Consider the following 14698-nt stretch of genomic DNA (forward strand, 5'->3'; position numbering starts at 1 on the left):
GCTGGAGGTATCAGGGGGCATCTGTTTGTGCCCAGGTGTTTGCCTGGCTTGTGGTGTGGAGATTTTTTTGTTTGTGAGTGCAGGCTTCCAAATGATTGACAGCCTGGTGGAATCATCTCTTCTATTCATGCTTTCTGGTCTTTTTTCAATCTCTATGGCTTCTCTGATGATTCTGTGGCTAGGGTTTTCTATAGTGGCTAGGGTTTTGTTGCCATTGAAGTTGATGCTATGACCTGTGGCTTCCATGTGTTGGACTAGTGAGGAAGTGTGTTCCAGCTTTTTGACTGCATTTTTGTGTTCATCCAGGTGGGTACTTATTCTTCTATTGGTCTGTCCAATGTATGTGGCTGGGCATGATGCACAGGGGACTTCGTATATGCCTTGGTTTTCCAGGTCAATTTTATCTTTGGGGTTGCTAAGGATGGCTGCTATTTTTCTGTCTGTTTTGAAGGCAGTCTTGATGTGATGTCTGTGTAGTACCTTACTAATTTTGTCTGTAGTACCTCTTATGTAGGGCAGGACAGCTGTTCCATAGGTCTGTTCATCTTCTGGGTCTCTATTATGTTTCAGTGTGTTTTTGTGGATCAAGCTGGTGATTTTGCTTTTGTGGAAGCCGTTGGCTGTCAGTACTTTAGTCAGGGTGCATAGTTCAGTCTTAATGTGTGTCTTGTCTGCCAGGCGTTTGGTTCTGGCGATTAGTGTTTTGGCCACGGAGTTTATCTGTGCTGGGTGGTGGTGGGATTGGGCGTTGAGGTAGCGGTTGGTGTGTGTTTTCTTCTGGTATATGGTGTGTCCTAGTGTGCCATCTGTTTTTTTGTAGATTAGTACATCTAGGAATGGTAGTTGTTTGTTTGTTTCCGTTTCCATGGTGAACTTGATTTTGGGGTGTGTGCTGTTTAGGTGTGTTAGGAAATTGTTTAGGTTTTTTTTTCCATGGGGCCAAATCACAAATGTGTCATCGATGTATCTTAACCATAGTTTGGGTTTGTGGGTGGCATTGGCCAGGGCTCTGGATTCGAATTCTTCCATGAACAGGTTTGCAATGACGGGTGACAGTGGTGATCCCATAAGGGTTCCTTCAATTTGTTTGTATCTTTGTCCTTTGTATATGAAATATGTGTTGGTTAAGCAGTGTTCTGTTAGTTCCATGAGGTGTTTAGCTGGTTGGTATTTTGATGATTTCAAGGGTCTCTTTTATCAGGACTTGAGTGAATAGTGAAACCACATCAAAACTTACAAGCAGATCTTCTTGCTCCACATGTAGATCTTTGATCATTTCCAAGAAGTGGTATGAGTTTTGTACATGTGAAGCTGCTGTTTCAGCATGGGGCTGTAGCTGTTTTGCTAAGTGTTTAGCTAGGTTTTGTAGTGGTGCTCCTCTGGAGCTGACTATGGGTCTGAGAGGTATGCCTTCTTTGTGTATTTTTGGGAGGCCGTATAGTTTGGGGCATCTGGAAGATTTTTCTCTTGGGATGATCATCTGTATGTATATGTATATATATATATATATATATATATATATATATATATATATATATATATATATATATATATATATATATATATTTTCTGAGGTTCTCGCAGGTATTTGTATGTGGATCTTTGGTTATTCGGGTTTCTCGCGTAAGATTGAGTATCTAGGCAGCGTTTTGATGAAGTCTCATTCATCATCTTCAGGCTTCTGTCTTCAACTCTGTGCTTCTCACTCTGAGAAGCACAGAGTTGAAGACAGAAGCCTGAAGATGATGAATGAGACTTCATCGAAACGTGCTCAGATACTTCCAATCTTACGCTGGAGAAAACCCGAATAACCAAAGATATATATGTATGTATGTATGTATGGCATTCGGCTTTATTCGGGTATTTTCCCACGTCATGGGGGGACACCTGGGCACAAACAGATCCCCCTGATACCTCCAGCTCAAACACACCCCAACCAGGCACCCAGATGAAACCCAGCTTCCTAACTAATGATAGCCGTCCATTTACCTGAAGCCAAGCTGCACTAAAGGCCTCCAATAAAATAACACAATGCTACCAGCCAATCAAAATACAAAAAGAGCCAAAAACAGACAGAAGATATTAGAGACACCAATCAAGCAGAACACAGCAAACTCCGAGACCAATAAACACAGACCAAGACTCCCAACCAATCAGGATGAAGAAAAACCCTTCTGGCACAGCAATAGGCTGCCCCAAATTTAAATCTGAAACCACTGTAAAAGTCTGACTCACAGACTAACACTATACAGAAGCCTGATGATGGCAGATGAGATTCTGCTGAAACGTTGCTACAACTTTAAAAGAACTACAATGACGTGGGAAAATACCAACCAAGCCGAACACCATACATGTAAGTACCAAACTTAAGAAAACAAATTATATATATATATATATATATATATATATATATATATATATATATATATATATATATATATATGTGTGTGTGTGTGTGTGTGTGTGTATATATGTGTATCTGTGTGTGTGTGTATATATAAATATATATGTGTGTGTGTGTGTGTGTGTGTGTGTATATATATATATATATATATATATATATATATATATATTGTTTTTGCTATGTTTTTAGAATTTTTTTTACATTTTCAAGGGAAAGTACCAAGCAGAGTCTGAATGATGAGATCTACATGATATAAAATAGATATTAGGAATTTGAATGTTATAATTTTAGAATGCACAAATTCAATGTTTAATGAGATTTCATATGATAACAAGATTTAAAGGTATTGCACTTTGATTGCCAATCATAGGGGGAATTTTGCTTCTTAAGAATGTTGGAAGAGAACATATGAAATTGTAAACAAGACAGACAAAAGTATAAGTACAATGAATAAAAAGATATAGAAATTTATGTAAAAGAAATACAATTGAATAAGAAGAAAATGAGATAACCATAAAAGAAAATTAAGAAAAGTAAAGGGAGAAATAGTGAGAAGTTGGAAAAAGAGTAATAAGATATGAAGTTGAATACATAAGATGAATATGCATATGAAATTGTGTCTGTATGGAAATGTGATAACCCAGAACAATGCTGTACTCAAATAAGATGTTTTATTTGTTTTGTTAAAACTCAATAAAACTTTATTTAAAAAAAAAGAATGGGAAAAAAGGGAATTAAGAGAAAGGACCGGAAAACAAAGAGGAGTAGGAAACAAACAAGGATGAAAAGAAAGTACATTGTCCAAAGAGTGAGAGATAATGGGTGGGAAAAAAAAGGATGAGATTCTGCAAGGTAATATGTTGTGATGTATAAGAATATATTGAAGAAATTGTTTCTTTAGGCAATCTCACCCCTTTGCAAGGAGTAAAAAAAATGGGACAGGCATAAAATATCACATACTGACTGTAATTGGCAAACAGATGACTGAGAGGCGCTGCTAAGATAGAAAATGTGGGCACTGATTGCAAAGTTACTTTTTCATCCCTGTTGTAAGTTTGAACAGCTGCTGCCCAAAGCATTTGCTAAGTGAGATCTATGTTATTGTGGAGCTGATTTTCTGATCTGGTCTGCCTACTGATAGTAGAGCTTACAGAGTGGAAGTTATCCTCAGTTCAGGGGCAAGCTATTCCAGGGAAGGGAAATTCCCACTGTACTTACAGGTAGGAAGATTTCAGGAGACATTCTTGGTTTCGGATGTGATAGGCTAACTCATAACTTATCCAGTTCCTGAGTTATAAAGGAGTCTATAGTAATAACCAGCACCTTGACTTGTACATGGAAACAAAGCAACAGTCAATGTAGTTATGAGATTGACCCATTAGGTTATTGGCCCACTACAGTTGATGTTTGTTTGTTTTCCCAAGTAAACCTAACTATAATAAATCCATGCAGAAAGTAAGAAAGGGTGACACAGTGGGAGCTGTGTGTCCAAGAGGATCCCCCATTTGCAAAGACCTTGAATTATGAGGAATCCAACGCTATTATTTTAAACAAGTGACAGCAGCAGGTAGCACTTTAAAAGCATATTAATGTGCGACAAATGCCTTTAATCTACTGTGCTTAAGTTTTTAAACAATATACACAGTTCCTATAAAAGTGCAGAACTGCACATTTTTAAAGAATATCCCTGCCTTCTGCTGTACATAGCTTGAAATGATTAAATCTGGCCACATGCCTCATTTAATTACTCAATAAGTTAAGATTTAGCAAGCAAAGTCCTTGTACTTATTGCGTACTTGCCTACTGAGATAACAAAATTGATAGCAGGTACTGTAATAGGCAATATTTTTATCAATTGTGCATATTTCTAGTTAGTTAATTCAATTCTTTATAACTGAACTGTTAAAAGACAACTCTTTAAGAGGGAAAGGAAAAATTAATAAACAAATGATGCTGATTTTAGGAGTGCAGCATGTTAAAAAGCTAAATTTTAAAATTATTAAAATACTGAATTGCTGAAATACTAAAAGAGAAGGCTACTAAATATTGAAGTGCTAAAATACTACCCTATCTAAAATATCCCTTTCTTTATCCTATCCTATCGTCTCTTCTGCGTTCCTTACCCAGGCGACTGCCAAACAAAGTTTTGCCACTCATCATATAATATTGGGCTCACAAACCTCAAGTATTCGTCAAAACAACAACAAACCAGGAATCAGAGTTATACATACTCGTAAACTTTGCATATGAATATATCTGTGAATATCTTTTACTGTCTTGAGTTCCTGATTGAAAATTGTGATATAAATTTTATAGATGAAACCAACACATTGTGTGAGAGTAAATCTGAATCATTCCTATTCTGTTCAATGAATTTTTTCCATGACCCATCTAAACTTTAGCTCCTGTCTCTGTATAGTCTTTGCCTTTTTGTACCATATTCCTGACAGGTGAAAGTTTTGTACTATATTCCTCAGTGGTGTTGCTATTTTCCTATCCTGTTGCTTGACTCCAGGTATTCCCAGCCACATTTAATAGTAAGAGGAAAATCCTTCTTAATTTAATACAATAAAAGTATAAGTGTATAAACACTAAGACTTTTGGAAGTCTGATTCATTCCACTATGTATATTTGGAAAGACCATGCAGTGATGTCATACTGATGGGAGTAGTTCCTCTTTTCCCCTTCCTCTTCCCTTCCTCCTGCTTCTCCTCCTCCTGTTGCTTCTTTTCCTTCTCCTCCACCTCTTCTTCCTTCTCCTTCTTTTTCTCCTTTTCTTTCTCCTGCTTCTTTTTTTCCTTTTTTTCTCCTCCTCTTCCTCCTCCTTCTCCTCTTTGTTCTAATTAAAATTATTCAGACATCTGCATGTTGAACAATGTGTTGTTGTTTTTTAAAAAAATACAGATTTCAATGCAGATGAAACAAATCCTATCCTTGTCAGCAGGAGAGTACAGGCTGAGGTCAACAGAGAGTACAATCCAATAAATTAGCAAACTATTGTTTGCATAAAGACAAGCTTTACTTGAATCCACAAAGATAAATGCCAACTTCCACATCTTCTCTGACATAAAATGCAAATATGTCAGAATGCCCATCAAAATTATCAGAGCTTATGTCATTATGTGATGCAATTCTATTACTTTATTGCCAAGCTACTTTGGTTCAGAGATCCTCTGTTAAGTTGATAGATCTATAGGCTCCTACTTATTTAAATATATACAAAATATCTCTCAGTATAATATTATATATATATATAATCATATCAGTCAATATTGTGAGACATTTATCCAGTTATTCCATCAGTGCTGTCTGCTAAGATTTTAACTTGTCTTCTCTTCCTTCAATGTTCAATCCTCTAAAGTCTGCCACAAATTAATTTGACTTTCTGAAAAGTCGCTGTCATATTTTATGTGACAACTATTTGGATTGCTATTTAAAATATGTGAAATGAAGAGAATATGAACATGTAGAATAATCATTCAAATTAATATTATAAATGGAAATTGATATTAAATTAAAGCAAGTTGTAGATGAAACTATGAGCTTGTAGTAGCTAAGAAAAATGTTGAAAAAAGACAATGAATTTATAGAACAATGTACACCAAAAAGTTCATTTTACACTTCTTTTAAAATGAAATTATACTATGCTATATTGTGCCACTCTTTAGCATTCTCTTCATACTAGTGTAATTCAATTTGCATCATAGATAAAAATCAATATATAGAAATATGTCATTAATACATCTGTCTTAGTAAATAATCCAATCCTTTAATTAAATTATTTACAGCATATTTACTATTTTCAGAAATATAAAACTCATACTTCTAATTAATTTCTAGCTAATATATGGAATACAGGCAGTGATGGGATGTTGCCGGTTTAACAACTGGTGCGGTGAGCGCTGAAAATGGAGCATTTAGAAGCTCAGCTGCTTACCTTCCAAGTTAGCAACAGTTAAGTAGAACAGCGAGGGGGGGGGAATCAGCTGTGCCACGTGATTAAGATGGGCTACAAATCAGGAAATAAAGGACAGGATTGGGTGGGGCCATCTGATCATCGGAACTATCAGTTCGCTTGAACTGGTCTGAACCGGCAGCATCCCACCATTGAATACAGGAAAATAAAATGTTCAGGTAATCCTCCCTTAGCACCCACAATTGATGCCAACAACTCAATTGCTAAATGCCACAGCCACTAAATGAAAAAAACCATATGGTCACATTGGTGGTTAAGCAAATCACTGCACTCATTAAGCAAACCATCACATGACCAGCATAAAACTTACATCTCAACAGAACCTAGGATGATACTGCTTTGCTGCTGATTGAAAACACTCTGTTGTAAAGAGATGCCAGTATGCATCAACAAGAGCATGTACAGTTTATTAGAGTCATGAAATCAACAAACGCATATGGAACAAGTGAATAACCTGAATGCATTTCTAGCCAGACATTTACCCAAGCCTTGCTAATAAACTTTCTGGAAATTCTGAGGTTAGGGGTGTTGGAAGAAATCTCATTGGTTCGTTCCCTAGCTGGGAAGCAATCACAGATATTGAAAAGAAATAGACTCAGAAGCAAGCTGCCAGAAAGCTGAAAATTCAGGAAGGTAAGAAGAAGTAGTGACACAGCTCAAGCATTCCTGGCTAGCTAGCAAATTGGGGAGGCAAACCCATGCCTTCTTATACTTGATTTTCCTTTGAAGTTTCTACAGTTTGATGGGGTTATTTGGGTGTCTCTGGTTAAAGTGATTGCCCTGAATCCTGTCTTCCTGCCTTAATGGATTAATAATCCTGTCTTTGGACCTTTGTCTTTTCTATCCTGGGGCTCTATCCTGTGAGGGAAGAGGAAAAGGGGAGTTCTTGGTGAGCTATTTTTAGCTGGTTCCACTTATCTTTATTGCTCTACTTAAGTGTTCCTTTCAGCTGGTGCTTTTGCCTGGGGTTTAAATTTCTTAAAGGGTGAAGGGCTGTTTTAAGTCTTTTGGCACTGTTTTAGTGGTTCCTGGAACTGTCATTTTGAGGTGTACTTCCCAAGGGAATTGAAAACTTTTCTGGTGTTTCAGATAACGAATAGGTTGGAGTTCTTCTTTCATTCATTTGGGCCCCCTGATGTCAGTTCAAATCCAGATGATTCTTTTGGATTATGCTTTTAATCCTGTGATTGCTGGAGGTGCACTATATTGTACTTTTGTTAAAATGATCTATCCTACAGTATTCCATGTTCAAAATCAGTCTGTTACTGTAATATATTCTGTTTCTCTCTTCACTAAATATATTTGAATTTTTAGATGTTAGCATTTATTTTAATAGCTGAAAGAAACACTACATCACAGTGGAAAGAAGCTTAGCATGGCTCTCAATTTCTTAGTTTTAACTGTGCTTAAAATATTATAAAATGATATAGAGGATTTATCTGGCCAAAAATAGCATTCTATCCTCTCAAACAGCCATGTTTATAATAGCTATTATGAATTGGATATTAAATGGAAACGCTGAAGCAGAAATGCTTTTTTTAAAAATGGAATTTATTTCATCCTTGATGGCATTTAGTAAACAGAAAATGTAGATGCAATACTAAGCTATCAGACTTCCCAGTGAACAGTTATGCAACTCTACTCTTCCAGAAATAATTCTGCATTTATGAACTATATAGCTGAAAAAGCTGAACATATTCAGCACAGGTAATTCTCAATTTATAACCACAACTGAGCCCAAAATTTCTGGTGTTAAGCAAGGCAGTTGTTAAGTGAGTTTTGCCCCATTTTATGACCTTTTTTTACCACAGTTGTTAAGGGAATTGCTACAATTGCTACAAGTGAATCAAGCAGTTGTTAAGCAAATCTATCTTCCCCCATTGACTTTGCTTGTTCCAAAGCCAGCTGGAAAGGTTACAAATGGTGATCCCATGACCCCGGAACAGTATAGCTCTCATAAATATGTTCCAGTTGCCAAACGCTCATATTTGTTTCACATGGCTGTGTGGGGATGCTGCAACAGTCATAAGTGTGAAATCTGCTCATAACTCACCTTTTTTCAATGCCTTGTTAATTTCAAACTGTCACTAAACAACTCCCTGTCTAGCAGGGTAAGTTGCTTTTGCTGACAAGAAAAAAGTTATACACTTCACTTATTTGTTTTCTTTTTTAAAAATTTGTTAATCCCAATTACATAGCTGCTCCTCTGTGATGTACAGTCCAGAGGTCTCCAACCTTGGCAACTTTAAGACTTGTGGACTTCAACTCCCAGAATTCTCCAGCCAGCTATGCTGGCTGGAGAATTCTGGGAGTTGAAGTCCACAAGTCTTAAAGTTGCCAAGGTTGGAGACCTCTGATGTACACGATAGAATCTGTATCACATAACCTTTTACATCTTCCTTTTAAAACAGATAATCATGGAGATAATCTATAAGTATCTATAAAATCTGCGGGGGTTTTGAATAAAATGCTCACTTGTGAATCCAATATCTGAGCAGTGGCAAAACTTTGTTTGGCAGTGTGATGGCTAAGGTGGTATGCAGAACACAAGATAGGATACTGTAACGAAGAGTATATTCTAAGGTGGCGTTTTAGCACTTTCGTGTCTTAGTATTTGAGCAAATCAATGTTTTAATGTATTGGTAATTTAAAATTGTCAGGGCTTTTTGTGAAAAGCCAACAGGTTTGGGACCATTCTGACCTCCAGGAAATTATGTCTACAGGGTGGAAGCCACTGACCAGAGCTGGAGCATGCCCCTCCTGCTAAACCTAGATGTAATTGGAGAGAGGTTATCTTTCAGATAATTCAGTCCATGAAGGGCTTTATACCTCATATCAGCACCTTGAATTGTACTCAGAAGCAAAGTGGCAGCCAACACAGCCCACAACACAGAGGTATAGCATATGCCAATTAAGGGGCGCATGTACAGTAGCTGTCCACACAGCCTCAATTTTTACCAGCTAAAGTTTATGATACTTTATGAATATTCTCAGCCTGAATTAATCTACTGCAGGACTACTTCCTACTTTACTTCTGCCTGTTTCTTTAAAGCAGAGGTCCCCAAACTTGGCAACTTTAAGACCTGTGGACTTCAAATATAGCTGGCTGGAGAATTCTGGAAGTCGAAATCCACAAGTCTTAAAGTTGCCAAGTTTGGGGACCTCTGCTTTAAAGCACTATCTTTTTGGCCCAAATTAAAAATTGAGGTAGTGAATTTGGGGTGGCAGTAGGTATTTATAGACAAGAAAGGTGATTGAGCAGTGATTTCAAAATGTTGCTGAATGGCAAAGTTATATTATTATGGGATCATATTTGATATTTTATGAGCAGCTTCTCTCTGTACTTTGACACTGCATGTTCCCAATATACTCTACATGACATACGTGAAAATGTTTCCTGACTCTAAACCAACTAGAGATTGATACAATATAACTGCATAATTATCTCCTAAGCGATCAAACTTCCATTTCTGCTGTCTGTATAATAATTAATCTATAACAATATAGATTAAACAGCTGCTATTTTTATTTCATGTAACTCGTATATATATATATATATATGAATTACTGCTCCGCAGATTTCTGCATAATATGACTGCAGTTGCATGACCAAATTAGGTCTGCTAAAGTACCAACTCAGCCCTCAACTACTTAGTGCTGGTTATGAGATCATTGTGTCTCCCTCTGGGTGAACAACCACAGTCCTGTGTCCTGTGTCAGTAGGCAGCATGATATGTACTTGCTTTTGCAAATGTTGTGCAGCATCAAACAAATAACAAAGTGAGGTACTGCCTTGACATGGTTTGTTGGGCTTGTGTGTTCTGAGGAAGATGAGAGCTTAACCATAGTAAACAAATCTGACCAGAGGAGTCAGACGAACAGTGTTCCTCTCATAAAAAAAAAATGTTGAGACATAATTTACAGAAACACATACCAGCTTGGTCATCACCCAGGTCAATAAGGACCGTGCTAGATGTTGGAGTTCCTGGACATCTAGTGAAAATGGGCTGCAGGACTCAAGACAACCATGAGCAACCATGGCCAGCAGCTGTAGAACTAATGGAAGGAAAGATGTTTATCCATCGCAAATATACAGAGATTGACTCAGAACAGCTTATATCCTTTGACAATACCTTTGACACCATCAAACATCAACATCTGACTCTCCCAGATTGTTGCGAAGTATGCAGTCAGTGAATAAACATCTCAAATCCAGTCTGAACATCTGACTGACTGTGTGATGAATCATAATCATAACAATGTGAAAAAACAATGGATCACTTAGTTGAAGGGACAAGGAGCTCACTAATGAACTGACCAGGCCATATATCATGATGAAGATTGTGATGAGGAGGAGGAGGAGGAGGAGGAGGAAGAGGAGGAGGAGGAGGAGGATGGTGGTGATGATGATGATGACGACAACACACATACTTTTTATCATCATGCTTCAATGGCCTGAATGCTTTCTCTATCTCATTCCTACAAGTGGCTGCATGCTGCCTCATGTAGGCCTGGCACCAAGCGAATGACTTCTTAAATCATTAACTTAATGGCAGTTAGATGTAGGAGTGGCGTGACTTCTTGAATTTTGCAGAAATGGCACTCACAAAATTGCTTTTGCTACAGTGTTCCCTGCGAATCATCATTACATTGACATGATGTCCATAGACCTAGTAGGGTAAGTTCTTATTTGGTGGATATTGTGTGCATTCATGGTCCTTTTGGAGAATCCATAAAATAAACCCACTGCATTGGTGAATTATGAATTGTTCTATAGTGAGTTATTAAGGTGGCTATATTTTTATTAATGTCTTTGCCTAATTCTTTCTTCTTTAGTTTTTTCATGTTTTAATAATTATTATTATTATGTTATATTAATATTTATTAACTGCATATTTTAGCTCTGTTATATATTAGGCTCAATCACATGCATGAGATGGGTAGCTATATAAATTTGATAGATAAACAGAAACATTCTGTTTTTTATCATACGCATGCTTTTGCACATCCTGTAGACAAAACTATTCCTTCCTGGCAGCCATGTGTCTGATTTGGCTGCACATCAATTAATTTGTTTTTTCTTTTGCTTTCTAGCACAGCGTACCCAAACAAACATGAAATGTCTTGCAGAGGAGTAGAACAGCGGGAGGACCTAATCTGCCTACACACATGTACTCATAACTATTTGGCACAGCAGCATCTGCAAGGGAGAATTTAAAAAAAAAAACCAAGGCACGGCAAGCCAGCCCTCTCCATTTTGTGCGTACATTAACCATACAAGTACCAAAGATAAACCAATAGAAGCAAATGGAATTTATCCATGACAAGAATGGTGCCAGAGGGATGCCGATGGCCTGGCATTAATGGATGGCCTAAATGCAGGTATGTGGAATTTATCCATGGTGCCCAAATAGGAAGATTGGTACATGGGACTCTGAGCTTTTTATTGACCAGGGTTGGCTATTCTAGCAATGGTGATGAACAAGCATCTAATAATGGAGAGAACCACTAAACCAAAGAACTCCCATTTGCATTTTCTTTAGCAAGGGGCACTTATTGTTCCCAGCTTTTTTGGCTTCAGGCATGGGTCCTGCTTTCCATCTTAGGTCTGCTTGTGGTTCTTGGCAACAGAATACTCACTGCAGAGGCTTCCTAAGTCCCAGAGGCAGCAAATACTTGCAAGGCACACTCAGGTACATCAGTTATATGTTTTACCATCCCTTCACATTGGATCACACAGATGTGACAAGTCCCTAGTGTCCCTGAAGCACTGGGGCTGGTCCATTGCAGCAAGTTCTGCATCAACTGCATGCATCCCTGCTGATGCGGCAAAGGACCTGGATCTGCTCCCCTGTGGCAACCCTGTTGTGTGTTTCCTCTCTGAGCTCTTGTATAAAGTTTCCATTGCTTCGCAGTCTACCATAATTCCTCTCAGGAATTCTCAGTTATGCTCCAGTCAATGAATGAGGAACTCCACTTACTTTTGATGTATGAGTGATGCCTCTTTTATCTTGGAAGGATGATGTAGAAACATACTGCAACTTTTTTGGAGGCCATAAGAAGGAAACTGGATGAATGAGATCTAAGTATTGATTGCTTTGCTGTCCTCAGGCCTAGCAGTCATTCAATATCTGCACGCTGTGGACCAGGGAGTGCAGAGTCAATGATCATGCCTTATACCTGTCCAAATGTTGCAATGGTCCCTATATCTTGTACCTGGAATCTCAACCAACATATAAAGCCAAAACCCATTACTGGTGTACCCCTACACAGAGAACAGCAAATGCAGAACAACTGACCAACCAAAGCAGCATCTGAAAGATCAAAAGGGACAGATTCAGGCTTGCAAGCTCAGTAGAGAGGTCCGGATAACAAACATGGTGCCATCAGCAGTGCAATAACATGGAAAGCTGACTTCGTTGTATCCCCAAGGCACAGCAGCAGATGTTGCCATGCTCCACTGCGACCAAGAGGGATGCACCACCTTGCATCTGGCCATAGCAAAGGCTATGATGGATGTGCTAATGGGCCTTGTAGAATGTCCTCAAGAGGTCTCGTAATCCTGCAGATAAAACTGCTGGTTCCTTTGCATTCCCTTGGTGAATTTCATAGACTTGCCTTGCTTCTGACTGAGAATACTACAGATTTTGGAGCTATTGCAGCACAAAATCTGTGCAATAGTAGAAGAGGCAGGAAGTTATTTAATACTGTGTGATTTTCTTCTTCCCTTTTCTGTGAAATATTCATTGCGTCTCTTTTCTTGTTGTTGTTGTTGTTGTTGTTGTTGTTGTTGTTGTTGTTGTTGTATCAACAGATGATGCCCCAAAGGGAAAACAGACACAGTAGGAGGAAGTCATAAACAGAGGATAGAAACTGAGTAGGGATATGAGGGTTATGAGGAACCCAACCAACTCCTATGATTCATAACATTAATTGTGCTGTTACTTTCAGCTTTTTATTTTATTTATTTATTTATTTGATTTGTCAATTGTTTACAAGATAATAAGTACAAGTGTATACATAGTTGTGAATATATGAAATGGGTACATATAAGAAAAATAAAAGAATAAGAGAAACAATAGGACAGGGACGGTAGGCACGTTGGTGCGCTTATGCACGCCCTAGCTTTCTGAGTTGGAAGATCAAGACAAACATCGCAGTCTTTCCAGTGGCAGAACTGTGGCTGGTGGCCAAGAGAGACTTGTGGAGACATCTGGACAAACCTTCCAAAACTCATTGTTGGGTTATCCTTATACCAGCTATGGAGATTTGCCTTTGGCAGAATGAGTTATTAAGGAGCATTTCTTCAGCAACAAGTGTGATCCTTGTGTGTGTGGAAAACATTGAAACAAAAATTAGGGTAGGAGGAAAAAATGGGGGAGGGGGGAATAGGGGGGAAAGGAGGAAAAAAGAAAATCATTTCAATGCTCCCCGTCGTCACCTCTCTTTTCACCCAGGGGTAACAACGAGGATAACGCCTGACTGCGAGGAAGTGGCTGACAGCCAGCTTCGCGTCGTTTGTTCTGTCCTGTCCTGTCCAATCCAGCCTTGGGAGGAGCGCGCATTGGCTGGCGTGGGGGCAGCTTCTCGGCAGGTGGCTTCGGCGGGGAGATCTGAGGCAGGGCGGGGCCAAAAGGCCCTCCCTTCGGCTGACGATCGGCTTGGGGGCTATAAAAGGGTCGGAGGGGGGGCGCCTCGGAGGAAAGAGTTGCCGGCTGCCTTCTTCTAGGCGCAAACTAACTTTCCCCGGGCGAATTGGGGGGCATCGGCTTCTTCAAGGCATCATGCAGTCTTGCGTCCAGTGGTGGGGGAGGCTGGTGGGTCGGGGGGCCGGTCTGCACGGGCACCATGGCAGCGCCTGGGGAGGCAAGAAGCCGCCAGGCCGATGGGGACGCAGGGAGCAGCTGAGACTGGCTTGTGTGAGAAGAAGCAGTAGCAACCCCGGAGCGAGAGCCGCCGCCGCCGCCGCCGCCGCCACCTCTTCCAGGCACATCGAGAAACTCCTGGGCAAGCACGATGACTTTTCCGACCGACACATCGGTCCAGGGGACAAAGAGAAGCAAGAGATGCTGCAGACCGTCGGTCTGTCGGTGAGGAAGCTCCACTTGTATTCGCTCTTTCTTTCTTTCCTTCCTTCTTTCTTTTCTTTCTTTCCGTCCTTCCTTCCGTCTGTCTCTCTCGTTCTCGCTTACGCTTTCTGTCTTTCTTCCTTCCCTCCCCCCCATAGTTTCTCTAACATTTCCCCCTGGAGCAGCACCCGATTTGCTTTGTCTTTGCATCCCTCTCCCTCTGAGTCACATCATCCCACCCATACATCA

The 14698-nt window shown here is 39.3% G+C and overlaps 1 protein-coding gene across 1 annotated transcript in view; it reads left to right on the forward strand.

Annotated features, from left to right (window-relative positions):
* Window positions 1-13951: 13951 nt before the first annotated feature.
* Window positions 13952-14698, forward strand: part of GLDC (glycine decarboxylase) — a 39131-nt gene continuing 38384 nt past the window's right edge. Inside the window, exon 1 of the mRNA XM_026675998.2 lies at window positions 13952-14470. Coding sequence (XP_026531783.1) covers window positions 14165-14470 — 306 coding nt within the window. The 5' untranslated portion in view covers window positions 13952-14164. The remainder of the gene's footprint in view (window positions 14471-14698) is intronic.

The sequence above is a fragment of the Notechis scutatus genome, chromosome 2, assembly GCF_049901735.1.
Source record: "Notechis scutatus isolate UNSWTSFEM ecotype Mainland chromosome 2, rNotScu1.2, whole genome shotgun sequence".
In the NCBI taxonomy this organism is placed as follows: domain Eukaryota; kingdom Metazoa; phylum Chordata; class Lepidosauria; order Squamata; family Elapidae; genus Notechis; species Notechis scutatus.